General features: G+C 42.7%; 1 protein-coding gene across 7 annotated transcripts in view; it reads left to right on the top strand.

Moving 5' to 3' along the window:
* Positions 1–1,954: 1,954 nt before the first annotated feature.
* Positions 1,955–26,787, top strand: part of LOC138798673 (synaptotagmin-15-like) — a 64,514-nt gene continuing 39,681 nt past the window's right edge. Inside the window, exons 1-6 of one of the 7 annotated variants that reach the window (XM_069979205.1) lie at positions 1,955–2,147; positions 12,996–13,189; positions 14,518–14,654; positions 15,113–15,408; positions 17,163–17,333; positions 18,699–18,816. In XM_069979205.1, coding sequence (XP_069835306.1) covers positions 2,055–2,147; positions 12,996–13,189; positions 14,518–14,654; positions 15,113–15,408; positions 17,163–17,333; positions 18,699–18,816 — 1,009 coding nt within the window. In that variant the 5' untranslated portion in view covers positions 1,955–2,054. Of the gene's footprint in view, positions 2,148–12,990; positions 13,219–14,511; positions 14,665–15,112; positions 15,409–17,162; positions 17,334–18,698; positions 18,817–26,787 lie in introns of those variants that run through there. The other 6 variants (XM_069979204.1, XM_069979206.1, XM_069979209.1 and 3 more) reach the window with 6 other exon arrangements.

The raw sequence follows: 26,787 nt of genomic DNA, 5'->3' as shown, positions 1-26,787 counted from the left end.
ATTTAGTGTACTTAATTACAGCTGTAATTAAGTACGCTGAATAAACCTGTGTGTGAAGCAGCTTCCGAGTGCCGAGTTATCCTGCATTTCATAGACTTCATATCTATGTGCACCGGACTGGGCTGAGGTGCGGATCCTTTCTCCTACTTCATATTGACAGGACAAGGACCTGTCACTGACTGATCAGGACCCCCACAGCATGGCTACAGGGGTCCCGATCACTTGTTACATTTACTTACTACTAACTTGTTAGTTAATTTACTCTCCGGTCTTCTCAGCTTTGGCTCAGACGGGACCCTGCTGCAGGCGTTGATTGGCTGAGCACAGACTTGTGCAGTGTCAGCCCAGCCAATCAGCGGCTGCAACAATATCACGCCTCAGCCTCTGATTGGCTGATCGCAGATTTAAGGAGCAAAAGACTGGCACACTTCAAACTCAGTATGCTGGGTTCTGATGAAGAGAGAAGACATCTGAGGTGAGTGTTGATGCTCCCCCCTGCACCTATCCCAGCAAGGAAGGGCGCCACTTAACCCTCTTCCTTGCTGTTATGGATACAGTGTGAGATCAGTCTGGCCCCAGGGGGTTAAGTGTGAAAGTGCCGAACTGTAAGCAGCATCTGGGAAGATGGTGTTATTAGAAATGGCCCTCCCCATCCTGGTACTACTAGGCTGAGCTTAAAGTGTACCAGGCTTTGGATCTTCAAATCTGTGATCAGCCAATCAGTGGCTGAGGCGTGACATCGATGCAGCCACTGATTGGCTGGGCTGACACTTCACAAGTCTGTGCTCAGCCAATCAGCAGCTGCAGCAGGGTCCCATCTTAGCTTCTGATTGGCTGAAGCAGAGAAGACCAGAGTGTAAGTTAACTATTCCCTGTCAGTGCCCCGCCCCCCCAATGGAGAACAGTCTGGCTCACATGTGGTTGATTTAACCTCCTGGGGTCCGAACTGTCACCCTCTTGACCCCGTCCCACCCCCCTACGAACCACAGTCTTGCCCACAGGGGGTCAAGTTAACCCCTGGGGATCATACTGTGTTTTTTTTTCTGCCTACAAAAGCTCCACTAAAAACGCCATACATATAAGCTATTGGAGCAGAAGACTTCCATTGAAATCTATGGGAGAAAAGCACCATAGTTTGCAGAAAAAAAGTCACACCCTGAGCGTGCTTTGTTTTGGAAAAACTGCCACAGAGTCTTAAAACGACAGAAAGGAGGGAAAAATGCACCCCCCCCCAAACAAAAATGCTGCGTGTAAGGCATATCAAAAACGTCTATTGACTTCCACCTAACATCTGGCTGCTAGTGTTTTTGCAAAAAAAATAAAAATAAATAAAATAAGGATATTAAGACGGTATGAAGCCAGCCTAATGGAAAGATTTGCACAGTTTCTGTGTTTTCAACCCACCCCTGGTTTTGGTTAAAAAAACATACAGACCAAAATACGTGAACATAGCCACACATTGCATATACAGTCGTATTCTTCACTGATAATTATGGCCGTATTTATTTTACTGTGTGTGACCATAGTCTAAAGTGAATAATACCTCATATCAAATTCTGGCCAATATATTTAGCCAAAACTAGGAGTGGAATTGACTGAAAAACTATTATACAGTTAATTTCATACTTTTGTCCATAATGTTGAATGGCCGTCATTTTGAGGTGGCTGTCATATGTGTGAACATAGCCATAGAAAGATGCACCTATTGCTTTTTTGATGCACTCCTCATTTGGATAAAAATGGTTAAAATCCTATGAGCCCAGTCTTATAGTACATATGGTATATACATATATATATATATATATATATATATATATATATATATATATAATCCAGGAGACGCAGCTGTAAAAGAAAAATGACTAAATGTCTCATTATTATCAGCATACTCCCCGCCCCTGCAAGTCACCTCTCCTATCCACACAAGACATAGATCAGTGAGTGTGTACAGCAGGAGGGGAGGGCTCAGGAGACTATTCCCAGCACAGCTCATTGAGGAGGTGATCATGATAGAAGTGTGCCTGGACAACTGCTGACTATGACTGAAGTAACACATGAGGAGAAAAAGGAAGACTTCCTGCATAAATCCCACAAATACCTTCCAGCAGCTGCTTCCCCCTGCACCTGAGGACAGGCAGCAATGTCTGGTGAGTTACCTGTTGTGTCTATACACCTGTCCCTGAGAGGTTACAGTACAATTTCTTGGCTGGAAGTTCTAGACAGGATGCATGTGTGTACATACACAATGGAAAAGAATAGGCACAATATGGGGTTAACCACAACATAAAACCATAGCAAATCCATTTTTTAGTAACATGTTTAATCTTATGATAGAGGTTTATGGCTATGTAAGCAATAATCTAGCTTCAGTTTCCCATATGAAATAATTATTCAGATGGGTTATGGTGAATACTCTTTCAGTAGACAGCTGGAGTCAGCTAATTCAAGGCTGCCATTGTCATATATGTAATTTGCTAGAAGGGAATACAGAAATCTGTGTTCCCTTAGTATCATCTAGGAGGTGAATGGAGTCGGGGTGCCTCAGACACCCCCTATGAGCGGACGTGATCTGTAATTCAGCAGTATTACTTCTAACAATATAAGAGATATAACAATATAAGAGATATATAACACATGAAATGTGTAAGATTTCCAGAATGCATGTCACCTTTAAGTGAACCATGTGGACAGGGGTGTCTCGGAAAAAGTCTCCAATCCCATCTACAAAGGTAGATTATTCATATTACACAAGTCAATTTCTTTATGTAGCATCAAAAGCTTTAAAGTTGCGTTTACATTATCTAGGTACAAGGAAACTGCCTTAGGATTTCTTATGCTTTGTGGATGTGTTTTTGGGTTTTGGAAACAATTTACTTTGTAAGGGTGTGTTCACATCTGCAGCAGATTTGATGCTGTGTTCAGTTATTTAAATGAAATCTGCTGCAGAAAATCAGCTGCAGATCCTGTAGGTGTGAACGCACCATAAGGCTGGGTTCACACACAGTATATTTCAGGCAGTATTTGGTCCTCATGTCAGGTCTCTCTGTTCACACAATGTTGAAATTGAGTGGATGGCCGCCATATAACGGTAAATAACTGCCATTATTTCAATACAACGGCCGTTGTTTTAAAATACCAGCAAATATTTGCCATTAAATGACGGCCATCCACTTAATTACAACATTATGTGGACATAGCATTTCTGTGTTTTCAATCCACTCCTGATTTTGGTTGCTATGAGGACCAAATACTGCCTGAAATATACTGTGTGTGAACCCAGCCTAAGCGTATAACACACGCAGCGTATTTACTGCTGCGATACGCAGCAAATACGCAACAAATACGCAGCAGATTAGATCTAAATAGCTGAACACAGCATCAAATCTGCACCATCAAATCTGCTGCAGATCTGCTGCGTATACGGTGTGTGTGTTTGTACCCTTAGGCTATGTTCACACTACGTATATTTGAGGCTGTATATTTCAGGCCTCATAGCAACCAAAACCAGGAGTGGATTGAAAACACAGAAAGGATCTGTTCACACAATGTTGAAATTGAGTGGATGGCCGCCATATAACAGTAAATAACTGCCATTATTTCAATATAACAGCCGTTTTTTTTAAAATAACAGCAAATATTTGCCATTAAATGGCAGCCATCCACTCAATTTCAACATTGTGTGAACAGAGCCTTTCTGTGTTTTTAATCCACTCCTGGTTTTGGTTGCTATGAGGATCTGACTTGAGGACCAAATACTGCCTGAAATATACATAGTGTGAACATAGCCTTTGGCTGCGTTCACACTACGTATATTTCAGTCAGTATTGCAACCAAAACCAGGACTGGATTGAAAACACAGAAAGGATCTGTTCACACAATGTTGAAATTGAGTGGATGGCCGTCATTTAACCCCTTTGTGCTGCAGCTAGTTTGGGCCTTAATGACCAGGCTAATTTTTCAAAATCTGACCTGTCTCACTTTATGCTCTTATAGCTCAGTGATGCTTTAACGTATGCTAGCGATTCTGAGATTGTTTTTTCGTGACATATGGCACTTTATGTTAGTGGCAAAATTTGGTCACTACTTTGTGTGTTTTTTGTGAAAAACATCAAAATATCATGAAAAATTAAAAAAATTTGCATTTTATGAACTTTGAAATTCTCTGCTTCTAAAAAAAGAAAGTCGTAGCACATAAATTAGTTACTAAGTCACATTACCAATATGTCTTCTTTATTCTGGCATAATTTGGTAAACATATTTTACTTTTTTAGGGTGTTATGGGGCTTAGAAATTTATCAGCAAATTATCACATTTTCGTGAAACTGATTTTTTTAGGGACCAGTTCTTTTTTTAAATGGATTTAGAAGTCTGGTATCCTGAAAACCCCCATAAGTGACCCCATTTTGGAAACTACACACCTTAAAGAATTAATCTAGGGGTATAATGAGCATTTTAACCCTACAGGGGCTGGAGGAAAGTATTCACAATTAGGCAGGAAAAAAATTGAAAATTTTAATTTTCCAATAATATATACGTTTAGATTAAAGTTTCTCATTTTCAAAAGGAATATGAGACAAAAAGCACCCCAAAATTTGTAATGCAGGTTCTCTTGAGTACAACGGTACCCCATATGTGGGCGTAAACCACTGTATGGGCACACAGCAGGGCTCAGAAGGAAGGGAGCGCCAATTAGCTTTTCCAATGCAGATTTTGCTGAAGAAGTTTCTGAGCGCCAGGTGCGTTTGCAGAGCCCCTGTAGTGTCAGCAGAGAGAAAACCCCCCATAAGTCACCCCATTTTGGAAAGTACACCCCTCAAAGAATTCATCTTGGTGTGTGGTGACCATTTTGACCCCACAGGTATTACAGGAAAGTATTCAAAAGAAGACAGTAAAAATGAAAAACTCGAATTCTTCCAATAATATGTTCGTTTAGTTTGAAATTTCTCAATTTGACGAGGAACAAGAGGAAAAAAGTACCCCAAAATTTGTAACGCAGGTTCTCCTGAGTACAATGGTACCCCATATGTGGGCATAAACCACTGCATGGGCACACAGGAGGGCTCAGAAGGGAAGGAGCGCCAATTAGCTTTTTCAATGCAGATTTTGCTGCAGAAGTTTTCGAGCGCCAGGTGCGTTTGCAGTGCCCCTGTAGTGCCAGCGGAGTAAAATCTCGCCATAAGTCACTCCATTTTGGAAAGTGCACCCCTCAAAGTATTCATCTTGGTGTGTGGTGACCATTTTGACCCCACAGGTATTAGAGGAAAGTATTCAAAAGTAGACAGTAAAAATGAAAAACTCAAATTTTTCCAATATTATGTTCTTTTAGTTTGAAATTTCTCAATTTCACGAGGAACAAGAGGAAAAAAGTACCACAAAATTTGTAACGCAGGTTCTCCTGAGTACAATGGTACCCCATATGTGGGCGTAAACCACTGTATGGGCACACAGGAGGGCTCAAAAGGGAAGGAGCGCCAATTAGCTTTTTCAATGCAGATTTTGCTGAAGAAGTTTCCGAGTGCCAGGTGCGTTTGCAGAGCCCCTGTAGTGTCCACAGAGTAAAATCTCCCAATAAGTCACTCCATTTTGGAAAGTGCACCCCTCAAAGAATTTATTTTGGGGTGTGGTGAGCATTTTGACCCCACAGGTGTTTGAGGAAAATATTCAAAAGTAGACAGTAAAAATGAAAAACTCGAATTTTTCCAATAATATGTTCCTTTAGTTTGAAATTTCTCAATTTCACGAGGAACAGGAGAGAAATGTCACCCCAATATATGTAAAGCAGGTTCTCCTGAGTAGAACAGTACCCCATATGTGGGCATAAACCACTGCATGGGCACACAGCCGGGCTCAGAAGGGAAGGAGCGCCAATTAGCATTTTCAGTGCAGATTTTTCTGAAGATGTTTCTGAGCGCCAGGTGCGTTTGCTGAGCCCCTGTAGTGTCAGCAGAATAGATTCCCCCCAAAAGTCACCACATTTTGGAAAGAGCACCCCTCAAAGAATTCATCTTGGTGTGTGGTGACCATTTTTACCCCACAGGTATTAGAGGAAAGTATTCAAAATTGGCCAGTAAAAATGAAAAACTCGAATTTTTCCAATAATATGTTGGTTTAGTTTGAAATTTCTCAATTTGACGAGGAACAGGAGAGAAAATTCACCCCAAAATCTGTAACGCAGGTTCTCCTGAGTAAAACGGTACCTCATATGTGGGCATAAACCACTGTATGGGCACACAGCAGGGCTCAGAAGGGAAGGAGCGCCAATTTACAGGAGCAAAACCGCAGCTATTAATGGTTATTAGAATAGCGCAGTTACTAAAATAAAATAAAAAAAATGAAATTACAGGTAATGTGGGGTGGTTATGGGCAACCAGGGGTGGTTACAGGTAATCTGGGGTGGTTACGGACAACATGGGGTGGTCACGGGCAACCTGCTGTGGTTACAGGCAACGTGGGGTGGTTACAGGCAACGCGGGGTGGTTACGGGCAACGTGTGGTGGTTATGGGCAACGTGTGGTGGTCACGGGCAACGTGTGGTGGTCACGGGCAACCTGCTGTGGTTACGGCAACGTGGGGTGGTTACAGGCAACGTGGGCTGGTTACAGACAACGTGGGCTGGTTACAGGCAACGTGGGCTGGTTACAGGCAACGTGGGCTGGTAACGGGCAACGTGGGCTGGTTACGGGCAACCTGCTGTGCTTACAGACAATCTGGGATGGTTACGGGAAACGTGGGGTGGTTACGGGCAACCTGCAGTGCTTACAGACAATCTGGGGTGGATACGGGCAACGTGGGGTGGTTACGGGCAACCTGCTGTGCTTACAGACAATCTGGGGTGGATACGGGCAACGTGGGGTGGTTACGGGCAACCTGCAGTGCTTACAGACAATCTGGGGTGGTTACGGGCAACGTGGGGTGGTTACGGGCAATGTGGGGTGGTTATGGATAAACTGAAGTTCTTATAGGCAATCTGGGGTGGGTACCTGTAATCTGACATGGGCACCGCAATCTGGAGGGGGTCATTGGCAATTTGGGGTGGTCAGAGGCGACGTGTGGTGGTCAGAGGCGACGTGCGGTGGTCAGAGGCGACGTGCGGTGGTCAGAGGCGACGTGGCGTGGTCAGAGGCATCGTGGCGTGGTCAGAGGCATCGTGGCGTGGTCAGAGGCATTGTGGCGTGGTCAGAGGCATTGTGGCGTGGTCAGAGGCATTGTGGCGTGGTCAGAGGCATTGTGGCGTGGTCAGAGGCAACGCGCGGTGGTTACGTGCAATCTGGGGGGGGTTACATGTAATCTGGCATGATTACGGGGAACCTGGGGGGGTTATGTGCAACCTGGAAGGGTTACAGACAATCTGGGATTGTTACTGATAAACTGAAGTGCTTATAGGTAATCTGGGGTGGGTACATGTAATTTGGGGTGGTTACGGGCAATCTGGAGGGGGTCACTGGCAATTTGCGGTGGTTACGGGCAACGTGCGGTGGTTACGGGCAACGTGCGGTGGTTACGGGCAACGTGCGGTGGTTACGGGCAACGTGCGGTGGTTATGGGCAACGTGCGGTGGTTACGGGCAACGTGCGGTGGTTACGGGTAACGTGCGGTGGTTACGGGTAATCTGGGGAGGGGTTAGGGGTAATTTGGGAGTAAACTGCAATTATTACTATAATAAAAAGTGTGTGTTTTATTTTTTTGTATGTTTGTCACTTTTTGTACTTTATACATTCATTTTCACTGTATTACTATGATTACTGTGATATTTTCTATTACAGTAATCATAGTTCAGTGACAGAGACCAAATTGGTCTCTGTCACTTTAAATTTTCAGAGCTTGGCTGGTTGTGAAGCGCATGCGCACTTCATAACCAGCCAGGACGTCGAGGAGGAAGGAGCTCCGTGGATCCGGTGAGTATATGGGGAAGGGAGGGTGACTCGGGGACGGGGGTGACAGGGGGGGTGGGGGGCGACTTGGGGGGTGGGGGGACATCACTTTTTATCCCCTGTCACCAATCATTTATGGTGACAGGGGATAAAAAGTGCCAGGAGCACATGGTACAAGCGATCAGCGGTATATAGTATATACCGCTGATCGCTTGTACCGGGACCCCACAGGGGGGTCCCCGATGACTGCCCCATGCTCTCCGCTACCTCCGGTGGCGGAGAGCATGGGGCTTTCATTCATTTTAACTTTTTAATCGCTGTGAACCGACGTTAGTCGGTTCACAGCGATTGCGGCGGCCATCTTGGAAATGATGGCCGCCGGGGGAGGGGGGTTAGTTATCGGGGCACTAGGGGGGTCTGATCTGGGGTCTGATATACACTTATTTCATCTCCCCCCGCCGTAGATTCACGGCGGGGGGAGATGAAAGGTGGCGGCGGCACCGGTAATCCTCTTTACCGACGGTCGCCGCTATAACGTTAATAGCGGCGATCGTCGGTAAGGGGGGGGGCCGGGACGGACCTCACACACTGCCCCAACCCCTCAGCTACCTCCGGTAGCCGGGGGGATGGGGTGGGAGCCGTCCCGGCCCCGCAGCCTTATTCTCTGCCATCGCCGTAAAAAGCTGATGGCAGCAGAATAAGGCCCATTAGTGACCGCCGTAGAAAGCCGTATCGGCGGTCACTAAGGGGTTAATGGCAAATATGTGCTGTTATTTTAGAACAACGGCTGTTATATTGAAATAATGGCAATATTGTGGTCCTCATATTGCAACCAAAACCAGGAGTGGATTAAAAACACAGAAAGGCTCTGTTCACACAATGTTGAAATTGAGTGGATGGCCGCCATATAACAGTAAATAACGGCCATTATTTCAATATAACAGCCGTTGTTTTAAAATAACAGCAAATATTTGCCATTAAATGGCGGCCATCCACTCAATTTCAACATTGTGTAAACAGATACTTTCTGTGTTTTTAATCCACTCCTGGTTTTGGTTGCAATATGAGGACCACAATACTGACTGAAATATACGTAGTGTGAACCCAGCCTTAGGGTACAAACACACACACCATATATGCAGCAGATTTGATGCTTTGTTCAGGCTGCTGCTGTCCCACCTGACAGTCACCAGAAAGTGCTGCACAGCAGGGTCAGGCTCACTGAGAACAGTGGCAGTGGGGGAGCAGGGAGGGTGGGTATACTTTTTTTTTTTTTTTTTTTGAGCCTGAACAAAATTTTCTGCTCCCTGGAATACCCCTTTAATGGGTTTAGATGTTGCTATATGAATATAAAAAATATAACTTTGAGAATTGCTAGGCTAAAGGGGAATGTTTTTTTTTCTTACATCAACTTGTTTCAGATAGTTTTATAGATTAGTAACTTACTTCTGTTTGAAAATATTCCAGTACTTATCAGCTGCTGTATGCCCTGCAGAAAAATGTTTTCCATTCTGACACAGTGCTCTCTGCTGCCACCTTTGTTTGAGACAGGAACTGTGCAGAGCAGGAGAGGTTTTCTATCGGGATTTGCTACTGCTCTGGACAGTTCTTGTCTCGGGCAGAGATGTCAGACTGCAAGGAAAACACTAGTTCCTGCAGGACATACAGCAGCTCATAAGTATGGGAAGACTTGAGATTTTTAAATAGACGCAAACTACAAATCTGAAACACGTTGCTTTTTTAAGAAAAAAATATTTTCACTGGACAACCCCTTTAAGTGCTGGGTACTATAGGGCTATCAACAATCCACTTTGCATTGGTTCAGTAGTGGGTTCAGGATTGAAATTGGAGGGAGCAGAAAATTTTTCTTTATTTGGCCACACTACTTATGACTCCCTTAAAGGTAACTGGTAGTCTTTAGCAAACCTGTCAATATTTGGCAACGTAATCCGAACCTGCAGCTGCATAAGCTTGGTAGCTGTATCAGTACTGTCCTATGATGATTTAAACACTTTTGGCACTCAGCATCATATTAATACATGATGCTGGGAGGTCTGGTATTTCACTGTGCAGCTTCACGCTACGTAGGGTCTTTGAATCGAGGAGTGTGTGTGAATGACCCCTTAGCCTGAGCAGTCCCAGTCCGGCCCTGGGACTCACACCCCTTCAGCCCACATACCATATTATCACCACATATCATGGGTAGCCATGTACAATGCACGCTGTGTCCTTAGGTTGTGTTATGAGATATTGCAGATCAGTTCCATTGGTGTGAATGGAGCAGAGTTGTAATACCATAGACAGCCTACAGGCAAGTATGGGGCTGTTTCTAGAAGAAAGCAACTAATTTTATTATTATTTTTTTTTAATTCCTGGAGAACCCCTTTACCCAGACATTCTGCCTACATATTATGGCGGTATACTGTAGGTAATAAGCTTTTAGTCATTACAAGGCTGGTCAGCTGGTTACGTTTTCATGTTGGGATTGTACATGTATGTGCAATATATGTAATGATTTATCTATCTCCAGTTAGAGGCTACAGGAGTGATCAGAGCAGGTCCCTAAGGAAAATTTTAGCATTTGTAAAAAATATTACACATATTCTGTATAATGTAAGCACAAGTAAGACTGTGTTCTGTGCATGATAATACTGTATGTCTCTGTATAGGGGTCATAGTTACCAAATAACACCAATATGCTAGAAGCCAATATGTCCCCCTTTCAGCATCCCTAGAAGCTGGGTCTGCACCGAATGAACCACTGCTGTAATTTTCAGCACGCTCCCTGCAGTGTGAGCAGGCTGAACATCAGTAACAGAATTGAGTAGCAGGACCTGTTCCGCTGCTCTATTCATTGTCATAGGCTGAAGACACTTCATGGCCACAGCCTATGAGCAGTGATCTCTCCAGCAAGTGCAATGCTATGACGTTATTGCACCTGCTGGAGTATCAGTCCCATGGCTGTTGGAATAGTCTGTGTTTTTTTGTTGTGTTGGAGCACAAGGGGGGGGGGGGGGGGGGGGGGCGGGCTTATACAGCAGGGGTTAATATTACTAGGGGGGGGGGGTCACAGCAGGGGGCATTAGTTACTATTGGGGGTCTGTACCCAGTAGGGAGCATTATTACTATGGGGGGTGGTCACAGCATGGGACATTATTACTAAGGGGCTGTAATGTACACAGCAAGGTGCATTATTACTTTGGGGGCACAGCAGAAGGAATTATTACTGTGTGTGGGGAGCTGTATACAGCAGGAGCATTATAACTATATGGGGGGGGGGGGCACAGGCAAATTTTTTGCACAGGGGCCCTATGCAGTCTGTGTCCGTATTTATTACCACTACAGGCTGTGGATGCACTTGGGGGGGCATATTCGAAGCTCCAATCTATGGAATAGCATTTTTATACCTGTACCTGACCTGAAATAAAGCATTGTTCACATGATTGGCAAGTGCTGCTGATTTTATTCTTGGACTAAAACTGACAAAGATAGCTTAAAGTGACTGTACCACCAGGCCCAGGCTGAAGCACTGGAGGCGGGCCGACCCACCCCCAGTGGGAAGAAACCTCAGCCCCTCCATGACGTGACTCCATTAGAATCAATGGAACCCAATTATAGAGGGGCTAGGGTTTCCTCCCACTGTGGGTTGGTCGGCCCGCCTCCAGTGCTTCAGCCTGGGCCTGGTGGTACAGTCACTTTAAAGGGAGTCTGTCAGCACCTGGGCCAGACCCGAGGTGCTGACAGTGTAGTGTAGGTGTGAGCATCGTATCAGTAGTAGTATCCGTGCAGTAGATTTTATACAGTCTTTGGTCTCTCACTGTAATCAAGAGTCAAAGTGGAGCAGTGGCTTGGCGATTGTGCCACACTTCAGCACTACTTCCTCCTCCTTTTTTTTGCTGCATATTTACTGCTGGCCAGCCTTCTCCATGCTGTCATCCTCACAGTGCACCTCCTGCTTTATGCGTTCGTCACATGATTTGCTATGCACTCCTGACCTCATTGACCATGCATGGGCCGTAGGAGTGGCGCATACACACTGAGGGACTAAAGCCAATGCCCTCATTTGGGATGCGCAATCAGTGATTTCAGGAGTGTGCAGCCAGAGAGATCATCCCCACTTAACCCCATGGGGCCAGACTGTGCCCAATATGCTGTGCTAAGCTCACTGCACCCATCCCAGCAAGAAAGGGGTTAAGTCACTTAACCCCCTTCCTTGCTGGGGTAGGCACACTGCACTTGACACAGAGTGACCTCTTACTTGCTGTGGCACCCACATACTCTCCATCCTACGTCTTCTTTCTTCACCAGACCCAGTACACTGAACTTGATGTGTGCTTTGCTACTGCAGTGTCTACTGAACTAATCAGCAGCTGAGGAAGGACACCTGCCTGGAGCATTCCTAATGATGATGAGGGCGGGGAGGGGGCACAGAGAGGTTATGCCAGCCTAATGCATACACAATGTAAGCCACTGCCAAAGGGCACGGGGGTGGTGTCACATTGTGGGTACAGAGTAGCTTTAAAGGTGTAATTCAGGCAGAAGTTCCCATCTCCTTTTTTTAGGCTTCCTGGCCCCCACTGGTCTATTTGGGGCCAATGGAAGTGGTTAAGAAGCTGAAAACTGCTTAAGCAAAGGAGGCAAGAAATTTGAATAATTCCCATTGATTTATGTTAGTTAAGCAACTGGCATTGCCCATGAGCTTCACTGTTGTTAACTTCTGAGAAAAACCTATACTCTCCTTCCTCGCTTCCCTACAGTCTCCATTATCAAGGTTCCCTGCTCTCCACTGTGCTTCACTTTCTGGTACTGGGGTTGGTTGAACAGTGTGCCGATCAATCAAACACTGGCCGCAGTGGTGTCCTGTCTCAACCAGTAATTGGCTGATTGTGTCTTGCTGATTCCTGAATGAGGAATTGAAGCACAGCACCATCATGACAGAAGCTGTAGGAGTGTGAGGAAGGTGAATACACGGTTTTACCTTATTAAGGTAGCCTGGGCGTATGTATTTATATTTTTAAAAAATATCCATGGCTAAGTATGCATAATTGATCATTTTCAGTTATGTATCTAATAATTAAGTACGACATACATGTTTAATGCTCTGCTTATTGGTTATTAGAACAGGTGGCAGCTGTGGCTGGAGGTGTGGTAGGAGCTTTACTTTTGTTGCTCCTGATTGGCATTGGTATCTATATCTTTTGGAAGAAAAGGTGCATTGGACCATCCTATGAAGAACTGATGAATGTGAGCACACCAACACATACAGAAAGCAATGGAGTTAACCGTAGTGTTTCGCCTTCATTAAATCGTGACACTGGGTGAGACACTTCTCTGTGATCCTACTAAGGTTTGTCATATTGATGAGGTGTTTTTATATTTCATTAAAGGGGGATTCCTATCTGCATCAGGTGCAGGGCTGAGGGCCTTTGATCTAGAGATTAGTGCGGGTCCTAGAGGTGGATATGTTATAAATGTTCCAGATGGTAATACGCATGTGATATAATATAGTTGTTTAAATTCCCATATAAATATTTATACTAAGGCTGTCATTATATTGACATTATTATTATGGTGATTAGATCTTTATTAGATTAGTTTTTGTTTCCAGAATAGTTAAACTTGTAATTACGTATTCATTTAATATTTAGGGAGGCAATTTAAAGCTATTTTTAAGCTTTTCTATGTATTGTACACAGTTACCAAAAAGGTTAATAAGACTGTGCTTATTAGAAGCATTTTTATTGCTCTCATACAATACTTTTAATTAAAAACTATATACCAAGGTGCATATTTTTGTCTGTCATTGCAGAACATGTATTTAGCCTGTCACCCTTCGCTCTATTAACACATTGTTATTGATATTGCATATAGCCCCACAGCCTCATTCATTTCAAAGTTGAGCTCCCTTTAATTTAGATATTGGTAGTTGAAAATTTAGGAGACATTTAATAAATTTACATTTCAATGCAGTGACTTTTTTGTGTATTTGACATGGGGAATATATTATAACCCCGAAGATGGTGGTGTGGAAGAATTTGCAGGATCTGTGGCAATTTTTTTTTATATCTATTTGTAATTTTAATAATATTGAAATTTAGTTTCTACCTCCCTTCATGAGATATAGACATTTTACTATCTGGATGTCCATCTTAATCATTTTTTTTTCCTATTCAGAAGCAGGAGTTTTAAAAGGGTTAGAAAGGGACTAGAAAAACATGGCTGCTTTCTTGAAGAAACAGCACCATTCTTGGCCTTGGGTTGGGTGTGGTTTTACAGTTTGGTTCCGTTGCAATAAATAGAGCTGCATTGTAATGTCACAACCTCGGGGCAGGTATGGTGCTATTTTTTGTGAGAAAGTAGCTGTGCTTTTTTTTTTATCTTGGAATAACCCCTTTAAGCTTAGGATGGCATTAATCTGAGGTCCAATGGATGTACATTTCAAACCCTTTGTGAAAGAAAGTTACCACCCGTTGTTTATTGGGGACAATGTGCAGGATTGCAGCTAAATGGTTAATCCTTATATCTTGTGAAGGGGGGAGTGATTTTTTAGCTGGCCACAGGTTACTGGCCACTGGCCTTTTAACAGGAAAAAGTGTCAAATAAGCATTCTTCCTAATTATTACTTTTCTGCTGTTTTAAGAAATAGAAGTGTGCCCTTCGTTGTACCCCCAAAATTTCATGGACGAGACTGGGTAGGTTTGCAGAATGGAGAACGGATTCAGGAGGACAGTGAGCCCTACATTGCCCCCGATTTCAATCCACGATCATCATTCTGTTCTATGGGTAAAATTATGTGAATGTTATTATTAATATATTTTACTATTAGTTTAAAGGGGTACTCTGGAGGAAAAAGATTGTTGCATCAACTGACACTATGCTCATGTGCCATCTCTGTCAATGTCAGGAACTACCAGTGAAACAGCAAATCTGCATAGAAAACCTCTACTCCTCTGGATAGTGCCTGACATGGACAAAGATGGCAGCAGAGAGCATTGTGTCAGACTGAAGAGAATACACCACTTCCTGCAGGACATACAGCAGCTAATAAGAACTACAAGAATTTGCCAATCGGTATAATGTTCTGACACCAGTTTATTTAAAAACATGTCTTTTTTTTCACTGGAGTACTCTGAATTATAAGAATATTCCTCATGTTATGCTTGTGGTTAGTCCTATTGTTTTGGCTGTTTACTTTACATTGTAGCTCTTCAAAGAAATAATGACTGTAGCCTTTTAATTAGGTGGAGCATATGTTCTGGGTTCCATCAACCCAGCCCTGTATAAATATCCAGACGACAGTGAAGAAACAGATTTTCCAGAGGGAAATATTGGCCGCATCTGGTTCGCAGTGGAATATGAATATGAGACAGAGAGGCTTGTAGTGTCCCTTATCAAAGTGAGGAACCTCCAGTTCAGCTCGGACGCCTGCAACCCTTATGTGAAAATGCATCTCCTGCCCGATGAGAGACGTTATCTACAGTCAAAGACAAAACGAAAAACCTTGAACCCACAGTTTGATGAGAACTTTGTGTTTCAGGTACTTGGTGGTTGTATATAACTATTGATTATCATTCTTCTCTTCGGGAATGAAAGCCAAACCTTTGAGGGAACAATTTAAGGGTAGCTTCACACGTACCGGATCCGCAGCGGATTTTGTGGTGTGATTTGCATCGAAATCCGCCGTGGATCCGGGTATAGTAAAGTTCTATGGGGTCCCTTACCTGCAACGGAATTTTTATTCAGTCATGAATAACATGTCAGTTTTTTTGCAGATGATATTCATGGAATAGAGGCCCCACAAGACTGAAAGAGCAGACAAGGTAAAGTGCGGCTCCGGCCACACTTTATATTGTCGGCTATGGGAAAATGAAAAGCTGTGCCTTCGCAAAGCATGATAAATTGTGCAGCATTGTGCCCTATTTACCCATGGTGATATTCGACCATCAACAATGCATTGAATGGGTGGCAAAGAAGATCCAGCTGGCTCAGTCATTGGCTTATTGCTGACATGCTATTTTGATGCAAAAATTGTACAATCTGGCTTTGCCTCTGATTTTAGGCTTAAAGCGACTCTGTACCCACAATCTAACCCCCCAAAACCACTTGTACCTTCAGATAGCTGCTTTTAATCCAAGATCTGTCCTGGGTGCGTTCGACAGGTGATGCAGTTATTGTCCTAAAAAAAACAACTTTTAAGCTGGCAGCCCGTGCCAAATGGGAGTATCTGTACCCTAACTTTGCACCACACCTCCATCCCTCCTCCCCACCCTCTTCATCATTAGGAATGCCACTGGAACATTTTCTCCTGTCTGAACATTGCACAGGTGCCTTTACCATCCAGCCGGGCTGACACAGGTTGGGAATAGGAGACAATCTGTCTGGAGCATTCCTAATGATAAGGAGGGTGGGGAGAAGGGACAGAGAGGTTGCTCCAGCCAAATGCATACACAATCTAGGCCACGTCCGATGGGCATGGGGCTGCCAGTTTAAAAGTTGTTTTTTAGGACAATGACTGCATGCCCTGCCGAACAGACCGCAGGACAGATCTTGGATTAAAAGCAGCAATCCGAAGGTACAAGCGGTTTTGGGGGGTCAGATGGTGGATACAGAGTAGCTTTAATTCACATTTAATTATTGCTATCCTGCTGCAAACTGCGCAATTCGCAATAAAATATCAATATTTTTGCCACAATTCTGTCAAAATCAAAACAAAAATATCTATCTTATCACACAATTGCAAATTTCTGGCAAAACAGCACTGAATAAATGCTATGTGTGAACATAGCCTTACAGAGTTTTGGCAAAGAACATTCCTAGGAACACTCATTTGGTCGATGATCATCTTGTTTAAGGGCCCCTAACACCCAACCTGCAACATTTATGGCTACAGTATTTGACTACATTTGAGGAGCGTTTTGTTTTAGCAGGTTTGACAAAATAATTCTCTATCTTGCCAGATTTAATTTTTTTCTCGATTTAGGCAATTAGCTAAGGATCTTTCTTGTTCTGTTATTGGTCTGTGGTTACAAGTAGCTGATTTTGAGAACTAAAGTACAATGATCTTTTATATCCCCTATGGGAATGTGGCATGAACCATAGCTAGGCAATCTGCTTTGAGGAGTAGTTAATGGTGTTTGCCTCCTCATTCATCAAAATGAAGTAGTGTCTAAAAACCCAAAAGGACAGAGGTCTGTTATTTAAGAACTGTGTTAAACTAACAGGTGTTTGAATTCTGCATTGCCTTTTTTTTTTTTTTAAAGTGGAGTAAGGTTTTTCTGTGATACACCGCAGGTTTCTGGAAAAACACTACATCAAAGAACTTTAAGGTTTTCTGTCTACCACGTGGATAAGATAAAGAAGCACCATCTACTGGGACAAGTTCTCTTTCCATTGAAAAATGAGAATTTGACCGATGATGGGAAACTTGTTATTTGGCGAGACTTGGAACAAGAGAATTTAGAGGTAACCTATTGTGAAAAAGCATTAAGAGTTTATGGTGAATAGATTCATGACATTGGTGACATTCATGACACTAATAGGGGTCTATGTATGTCGTTCAGCTTGGAAAAATTCAATCTGCTCAATTTTTTGAAATCCTCTTTTCCTAGGTAAGAGAATTGCCATACACATAATCTGTCACTTTTTGATGATATTGAAGACCCTAAAACATATCTCCCAATTCTACAGGATAGGTGGTGTCAGATCACAGGGAGCTGACCTCTGGGACCCCTGCAATCCCCAAAATGGAGCCATTTTATCCCACAGTTCTGTAAAATGGGTATATAGAAAAAGAAACTGTAAACCTACAATCCCCTGGGATGTCCTATGTACTCACCAAAGCCCAAATCAGAATGCTGTATTAAGAAATGTCTACAGTAACTTGTCAGCTTGGTGCATTAACACTCTAATATCCAAATAGAGGATTTCCCATGTGCTAAACTAAAAAATGATATACTGTGCACTTAAAGGGGGTTTCTGAGCAAAATATACTGATGAGTTAGCCACAGGAAAGCTCATTGGTCACTTGTGCCTGCACTACACAATGAATGGAACCATAAGCAGTATCTCTCCGTATACCATGTAGCGGTGGTGACCTGTAATTGCAGTTTAACTCGGGCCCCAAACAGCTGATCATTGGGGCTTCTGGGTGTTGGCCCACCCACCTATCAGTGACTGATGACCTATTCTGTGGATAACAGGGTCCAATTTGCATTTCAGGAGGTTGGGAAAGCCTTTCTGACACTTGTCCAGCTGGACAATAAAAGCATTTTTTTTACGTTCTGGAAGAGGAACTGGATATATGAAAGGTACCATGTGTCTCCTTGACCTAACAGCTATCTAACAGTGTCAGCGTTGTCATTTAGCTACAATAGTATCTGCAGCAGATCCTGTACGTTTGAATGGACCCTAAATGTGGGAATACTTATAAAAGATCTGCACTGAAAAGCCATCATGCACCCTTGAGCACACAGAAATAATTTCAGTTGTATGGAAATACAATTGATACTTTGTGGTATCATAGCTCAGGAGGTAAAACACGCAACCTTCTGTTGTGAGCTAAATAAAACTAGCTCAAGATAAAAACTATTTAGAAGCTTGCAGTGACTGAATAGGCATAGCAAAATTCTGAGTAAATGTATGTGTGTTCTCAACACCTCTCTGAGTGTCTTTAGGTAAGTGACACAGAATATAAGGACATTTTCTTATATGGAAAGAGAGGGGGCAATGTACCTCTCATTGGTCTTTTTATACTATGCATTTGTTTAATCTGAATTATGAACCAGAAATCTGTTTGTATCTTTAAGACTGTGTGTTCTCCTTTTGCAGCCACCATCAGAATATGGAGACATACAGTTTTCCCTTAGCTACAATGATTACCTTGGACGGTTGACAGTGGTGGTGCTCAGAGCAAAGGGGATTCAGTTCCAAGAGGAACGTGGTGTCAGTGAGTAAAAACTTACCTTGATAACTTATAACTATATGAGTAAAACCTAACCTGTTTGTAACCCTTCCTATGAAAACAAACTGCATAGATGGTGGTCAATCAGTCCATACTGTATACTTGGGCTACAGTACCACTTGATGATCCAGTAATTTGACAGAACGCTTTGTAGAACTGTAGAGTGCTTTTGTCCAACAACAAATATGTGGGCAACAATATGATATTTGTATACTGTATAGCATTGTGCAACATGGAATACTTGCATTGTATGGAATTAGTAATAGCCCAGTAATCCGGTATAAACCTCTGGGTAAAACTGCATATGGATTTGTATTGTGCATGATGTAGATCTTCAAAAATGATAAATATTTTTTAAAAAGAAGGGTGCGGCTGAAGAGTTCTGCTGTCATTTCCTTGCTGCTCGGGGCCCTATTGTGCAAAACTGGTCGGTCTGTGTATTAAAGTACAGGGTCTGTAAACATAATTTATGTTCTTGTAAATGCTTTCTGTTTTTGAATCTTTATGTTCCTCTTACTGTTTGGATAATCTCCCTCATACGCTGCTCCATTCATTAAACTACATTGGTATGGCTCTTCTATAGAGTGCAGGTCATGCAGTCAGTTTAAATAAAGCTTGGATTTTCCTATCTACACTGCACCATAGACTGGTTTACTTTGCTATGAGCCACTAACAGCAAGGTGCCTAAATAATTGCCAATTAAATGGTTTGCAGATGGAAGGACCACATGCAAAGACAGAACAGACAAGCCCCCACCCCTTATATAATAAAGCATGCAGCCAGCTCTACTTTTCATTAAATTACTGTCATTTGTATAAGGACATAAAAGATGAACATACATATGGACAAAAGTTTGAATTATTGGCAGTTTTACCAACTATTCATTACACTTCATATTTATCCCAAGTAAATTGAGATGGGGACATAATGGCCCCTTAATGCAATATTGTAACTTTTGGGGGGTTCCTGCGTCTATATAATGCACTTTACAGTAAAAAGTGACATGATACCATTATTCTATAGGTCAGTCCAAACACAACAATATGCAAGTTTACACAGATCTTTTTGATGAAATATATATTGCAAATAATTATTAGTGAAAGGGCCCTAATGTGACTCTTACAACTGTTTTATTTTTTCACCTAGGGGGCTGTATAGGGCATAATTTTTTGTGCCATGATCTCTAGTTTATTTGTGTAGAGTGGATGTTTTGATCACTTTTTATTATTCTTTTTAATATATAATGTAACAAAAAAAAATCTATCCTGGCGCTTTTCGCCCCTTTTTCATTTAAGCTGTTCAACGTACAGGATCACTATTGTTATATATTTATAGATCTGACAATAACGCACGCTACGGTATATAATATGTTTATTTTTATATGTTTTATTTATAGAATGGGATGAAGATGAGGTAAATTTTTAAAGAAGGTAAAGTGTAAAAGTGTAAACAATAAAAAGAAAAAGTTTTTAAAAATACCTCAAAGCCCCTCTTTGAGGTATTTTTAAAAACATTTTTACTTTTTATTTTTTTACACTTTTTAAGTACTCTTGGCGGTCTTTTACATGCTATCATTAGATTACATACAGTGATCATTGATATGCCATAGCATAGCATTGATCAATGTTAACCGTTACATAGTTAGTGCGGTTGAATAAAGGCACATGGGCATAAAGTTCAACCAAGGAGGGGATGGAGGAAAGTGGGAGGGATGATGGGTAGTATCTATACATGTTGTTTTATTCTAAGAGCTTGCCTAAGCCTGTAGTGAAGGCCTCCACTGTTTTGGCTGTGACCAGATCCTGGTGTAGACTGTTCCACAGATTCACTGTTCTCAAGGTAAAGAAGACTTGTCGCCTCCGGAGATTAAACTTTTTTTCTCTTTTCTCCAGGCGGAGGCAATGCCCCCTTGTCCTTTGAGGGGGTTTTACCTGGAACATCTTTTCCCCATATTTCTTGTAGGGATCATTTATATAAATAAATTAATCATATTTTTCCCTCTCAGCGAACAAATTTAATTCTTTTAATCTATCCTCATAACTAAGATGCTAGTCTAATATCTACAAGAATACCTAGATCCTTCTCTACCTACAAGTACACCCAGATCCTTCTCTACCAGTGACTCTCCCAGTGTAACTCCCCATAGGACATATGATGCGTGTGGGTTATCACTGTTCTCAAGGTAAAGAAGGCTTGTCCCCTCCGGAGATTGAACCTTATTTTCTCCAGGCGGAGGCAGTGCCCCCTTGTCCTTTTGAGGGGGTTTTACCTGGAACATCTTTTCCCCATATTTCTTGTAGGGATCATTTATATAAATAAATTTTATCATATTTTTCCCTCTCAATGAACAAATTTAATTCTTTTAATCTATCCTTATAACTAAGATGCTAGTCTAATATCTAAAAGTATACCTAGATCCTTCTCTACCAGTGACTCTCCCAGTGTAACTCCCCCTAGGACATATGATGCGTGTGGGTTATTACTAACTTTACATTTATCCACATTGAACCTCATTTGCCAAGTGGACGCCCAAAAACTTAAGGGGGGACATTTACGAAGTTGCAGATTGGCCCCTTCTCCCTGGCTTACGCCTCCCATACGACCTGCTCACCCAATGGGGGTACTTTGGCGGGTATGACAAGGTGTGGAGGAGGCGTAAATCATGGACCACATTTACACCTGCCTGACACAGGTGTAAATTCAGCACGCTGGGTGCAGGTTTGGGCGCCCGGCCGCCGCCTCTTAGTGAATCCTGCCGGGGGAAAGAGGGCAGGGCCTAATACAAGACTGGTGTACTTGTACGCCGGTTTTCATAAATCCCCCCCCCCCAATGTGTCTAAGCCGGCCTGTAACATCTGTACATCTTCCATAGACTGTAATGTACTACAAAGCTTGATGTCATCTACAAAGATAGAAACAATGAAGTTAATTCCATCTTCAGTATCATTAATAAACAAGTTAAACAGAAGGGGGGCCGTTACTGACTTACTGACCCTTGGGGTATACCACTTATTACCGGGGGACCATTCGTAGGGAGTAGGAATCATTGCTACATAGCTACATGGGTGTTCAGATGCTTAAGTAGGGTCCCAGGACTAATTTTATAATAAGATATACTGTATATTTAATAATATACACTACTGTTAAAAAGTTTAGGGTCACCCAAACAATTTTGTGTTTTTCATGAAAAGTCACACTTATTCACCACCTTACGTTGTGAAATGAATAGAAAATAAAGTCAAGACATTTACAAGGTTAGAAATAATGATTTGTATTTGAAATAACAACATTGTTTTTACATCAAACTTTGCTTTCGTCAAAGAATCCACCTTTTGCAGCAATTACAGCATTGCACACCTTTGGCATTCTAGCTATTAATCTGTTGAGGTAAGATGGAGAAATTGCACCCCACGCTTCTAAAAGCAGCTCCCACAAGTTGGATTGGTTGGATGGGCACTTCTGGTGTACCATACGGTCAAGCTGCCCCCACAACAGCTCAATGGGGTTCAGATCTGGTGACTGTGCTGGCCACTCCATTACCGATAGAATACCAACTGCCTGCTTCTGCTGTAAATAGTTCTTGCACAATTTGGAGGTGTGTTTAGGGTCGTTGTCCTGTTGGAGGATGAAATTGGCTCCAATCAAGCGCTGTCCACTGGGTATGGCATGGCGTTGGAAAATTGAGAATCCTTATTCAGAATCCCTTTACCCTGTACAAATCTCCCACCTTACCAGCACCAAAGCAACCCCAGACCATCACATTACCTCCATCATGCTTAACAGATGGCGTCAGGCATTCTTCCAGCATCTTTTCATTTGTTCTGCGTCTCACAAACGTTCTTCTTTGTGATCCAAACACCTCAAACTTGGATTTTTCCCTCCACAACACTTTTTTCCAGTCTTCCTCTGTCCAATGTCTGTGTTCTTTTGCCCATCATAATCTTTTTCTTTAATTGGCCAGACTCAGATATGGCTTTTTCTTTGGCACTCTGCCCTGAAGCCCAAAATCCCAAAGCCGCCTCTTCACTGTAGATGTTGACACTGGTGTCACTATTTAATGAAGATGCCAGTTGGGGACCTGTGAGGTGTCTGTTTCTCAAACTAGAGACTCTTATGTGCTTATCTTCTTGCATAGTTGTGCAACGCGGCCTCCCACTTCTTTTTGTACTCTGGTTAGAGCCTGTTTGTGCTGTCCTCTGAAGGGAGTAGTACACACCGTTGTAGGAAATCTTCTTCAATTTCTTAGCAATTTCTCACATGGAATACCCTTTTATTTCTAAGAACAAGAATAGACTGTCGAGTTTCAGATGAAAGTTCTCTTGTTCTGGCCATTTTGAGCGTTTAATTGACCCCACAAATGTGATGCTCCAGAAACACAATCTGCTCAAAGGAAGGTCAGTTTTGTAGCTTCTGTAACGAACTAGACTGTTTTCAGATGTGTGAACATGATTGCACAAGGGTTTTCTAATCATCAATTAGCCTTCTGAGCCAATGAGCAAACACATTGTACCATTAGAACACTGGAGTGATAGTTGCTGGAAATGGGCCTCTATACACCTATGTAGATATTGCACCAAAAACCAGACCTTTGCAGTTAGAATAGTCATTTACCACATTAGCAATGTATAGAGTGTATTTGTTTAAAGTTCGGACTAGTTTAAAGTTATCTTCATTGAAAAGTACAGTACAAAAATAAGGACATTTCAATGTGACCCCAAACTTTTGAACGGTAGTGAAGGCATGCATGATAATACTGGATATCTCTAAATAGGCATCATAGCCACCAAATAACACCAGCATACAAGAAGAAAATATTAACCACCTATTTCTGACCAAACAAAATATACCAAAACCGGGGTGTGTGGCCTGCTAGTGATATGAGGGGTCACACATTCTGGAGCCCTAGCTCAGCCATCCTGAAAATCAGCCTGCCTGCAGTGAAACAAAGTAATTTCCCCCGGACTCCCCCCGATCCTGCTCCAGCATCTGTCGGGTCCTCCAATGTTATGACAGGTGTCAAAACAACTCGGGGCGGGGAAGAAGGCTGGCACACTACCTTGTCAAGACAGCATGGCGCCATTGCGCAGTCCCACAGAGAAGTTGGAAGACTGGAATGCGGCCTTCGACCCATCTGACCCCCGGAACTCCCAAGGTCCAACAGGCCCATATAAATCAGAGCAGGCTGCTCCTGAAGTAAGCCTGAATGCACCCAGTAAAGCAGAGCAAATTGCAGAGCCCACACTGAAGGATGTAAATAATAATTGTATAGTGCCAAAAGATTCTGCAGTGCCTTTTTGTTTTTATTTTTTTGTACACACAATACGACTTTTACATTTGCACATTACAGAATTAAAAAATTAAAATAAAGATGCCAATCATTGAGAGACCTGCTTGTATGAACTTACAGACTAGGATGAGTGGGGGTGACACAAGAGGTAATGTGTTTTATCTGCTGATTGTCCAGCCATTGTACATAGAATCAGAAAGTGCCTATAAGTGTGGGGGGAGCCAGTCACATGCCAATGTCTGAGTACAGGTAAAAGTAATAAGTGCATGGAACCACCTGAGATATACAGTAGAAGGTGAGCAGACAGCAGAAGGGGAGACAAGTTTAGGGAATATTATAAGTGTGCCTGAAGAGATAAGTCTTTAGAGCATGCTTGAAACTGAAAGTTTTGGGTAAGAGTCTGAGGTCCTTGGTTAACACATTCCAGAGAACTGGTGCAGCATGAGAGAAGTCTTGGAGGTGGAAGTGTGAGGTTCTGATTATGGAAGATGTTAGTGTAAGATCATTAGCAGAACTGGAGCACAGGTAGGATGGTAGGTGGAGGTGAGGAGGAGATGTATGGGGGGGGGGGGCAGAATTTGGGAGAGATTTAGGGGTAAAGGGGAGGAGTTTGAAATGAATTCTGGACTTAAAGGGTAACCAGTGCAGTGACCGGCACAGGGGGGGGGGGAGACATCAGTGTAATGGCTGGAGAGGAAGACAAGTCTGGCTACTGCGTTTAGGATACACTTGGAGAGGGGTGACCTTAGAGAAAGGAAGACCATTTAGTAGGAAGTTGCAGTAGTCAAGACCAGAATGGATCAGGGCAACAGTAAGAGTCTGAGCTGTATCTCTGATAAGAAATTGGCGGATTCTGGAGATGTTTTTGAGAAATAGGTGACAGGAGTGTGTAAGAGTTTGAATATAGGGAATAAAAGATAAATCTGAGTCCAGCATAAACCCCAGACATTGAGCTTAATGCACACAAGTTATGCTAGTACCACAGACTGATAGTGAGATGTCAGGTTGAGGTTGGTTAGAGGGCGGGAATACAAGAAGTTCTGGTTTTAGGAAGATTAAGTTTGAGAAATAGAGAGGTCATAATGTTGGAGAGAACGGATAGACAGTCATTATTATTTTGTAGGAATGCAGGGGTGATGTCAAGGGAAGAAGTGTATAGCTGGGTGTCATCATCGTAGAGATGGTAGTTAAGGCCAAACTTGCTGATGGTCTGTCTGATGGGAGCTGTGTAGAAGGAGAAGAGGAGGGTACCCAGGACTAATCCCTGGGCAACCCCAACAGTAAAAGTTAAAGGACAAGAAATTGAGCCAGAGAAGAATACACTGAAGGAGCGGTTAGAGAGGTAGGACGAAAACCAGGAGAAAACAGTCCTTGAGGCCAAAAGAGTGGAGCATGGAGAGGAGGAGCTGGTGGTCTATGGTGTCAAACACTGTTGAGAGATCCAGGAGAATTGGCAAGGAGTAGTTTCCTTGTGACTTGGCTTTACCTTGGTGAGAGAGGTTTCGGTGGAATGAAAGGACCAGAAACCAGACAGTAGGAAGGCAATTAGAGAGTTCTCAGAGACAGCAGGTTGGGCGAGAAAAGACCCAACGTTCCAGGAGTTGAGATAAAAGGGAGATTTAGAGAGGGGTTTTTTTTTTCAGTCGTGGGGTTTTACAGAATGTTTTGAGGAGGGGAAGATACTAGTGGAGAGGAAGAAGTTGAATATTTTAGTGAGCTGAGTAGTGACAGGAGAGTGTGACTGAAGGAGATGTGTGGAAATATGGTCATTAGGGCAGGTAGTAGGACGAGAGGAACCCGGAGATCTCTTCCTCTGGCCACTGGAGCAAAAGCTGAGATTGACGAGGAAGTGGAAGAGGAAATAGAATCTTTTGGGACTGGGAGGTGATGTGTGAGCAGATGGTGTCAATTTTAGATTTGAAGTAGAAAGCCAGGTCTTCAGCACAGAGGTCAGTGATGGGTGTCTGAACATTGGGCTTCAGAAGAGAGTTAAAGGTATCAAAGAGGCGTTTTGGATTGTTAGACAGTGAAGAGATGAGGGAGGTGAAATAGGCTTGTTTGGCAAGGTGAATAGCCGAATAATAGGTTTGCATATGCTGCAGTGTTGTCACTGAGCACCAATGTGCAATCTATTAAACCGGAGGTGTCATTTATTAAATGCATACCATGAAAAACAGAGTTAGTAAATTGGGGGAACAATTTCCAGCCACCTGTGATATGAAGAAAGTAGTTCATAATGTCTCTTTTACTTATCTCAAAAATGTACGACTTAGAGAACCGTCTCTGGAGAAATAATCTGAGTATAATTGGAGTTCCTGAAAGGGCTGAGGGCTGTGATGCAGTAGAAGTCTTTGAAACCTGACTAACAAATATGTTTGGCAATGACATAAAAAGGGCGCACAGGGTGCCGTTCAGAGCACCTCAACCAGGGGTGCCACCAAGACCTATCTTTTTAAAAATCCTGAATTTCAGGGATAGAGACTTGATTCTTTGTGCTGCCCGTAATTATAAAGATCTTTCTACCAAGAGAGGATTCTAATTTTCTGGTCATCAAAAAAAAACTTTGCTCTCTTAATGTGGCTTACTCAATGCTTTACCCAGCTAAATTGAGCGTTAAAGCCCTCATGCGGCCCTAAAGTGGTTGGATGCCAGTGAACGCCAACTACACC

The sequence above is a fragment of the Dendropsophus ebraccatus genome, chromosome 8 (genome assembly GCF_027789765.1).
Source record: "Dendropsophus ebraccatus isolate aDenEbr1 chromosome 8, aDenEbr1.pat, whole genome shotgun sequence".
Classification (NCBI taxonomy): domain Eukaryota; kingdom Metazoa; phylum Chordata; class Amphibia; order Anura; family Hylidae; genus Dendropsophus; species Dendropsophus ebraccatus.
This window is presented reverse-complemented; position numbering and strand designations above follow the sequence as displayed.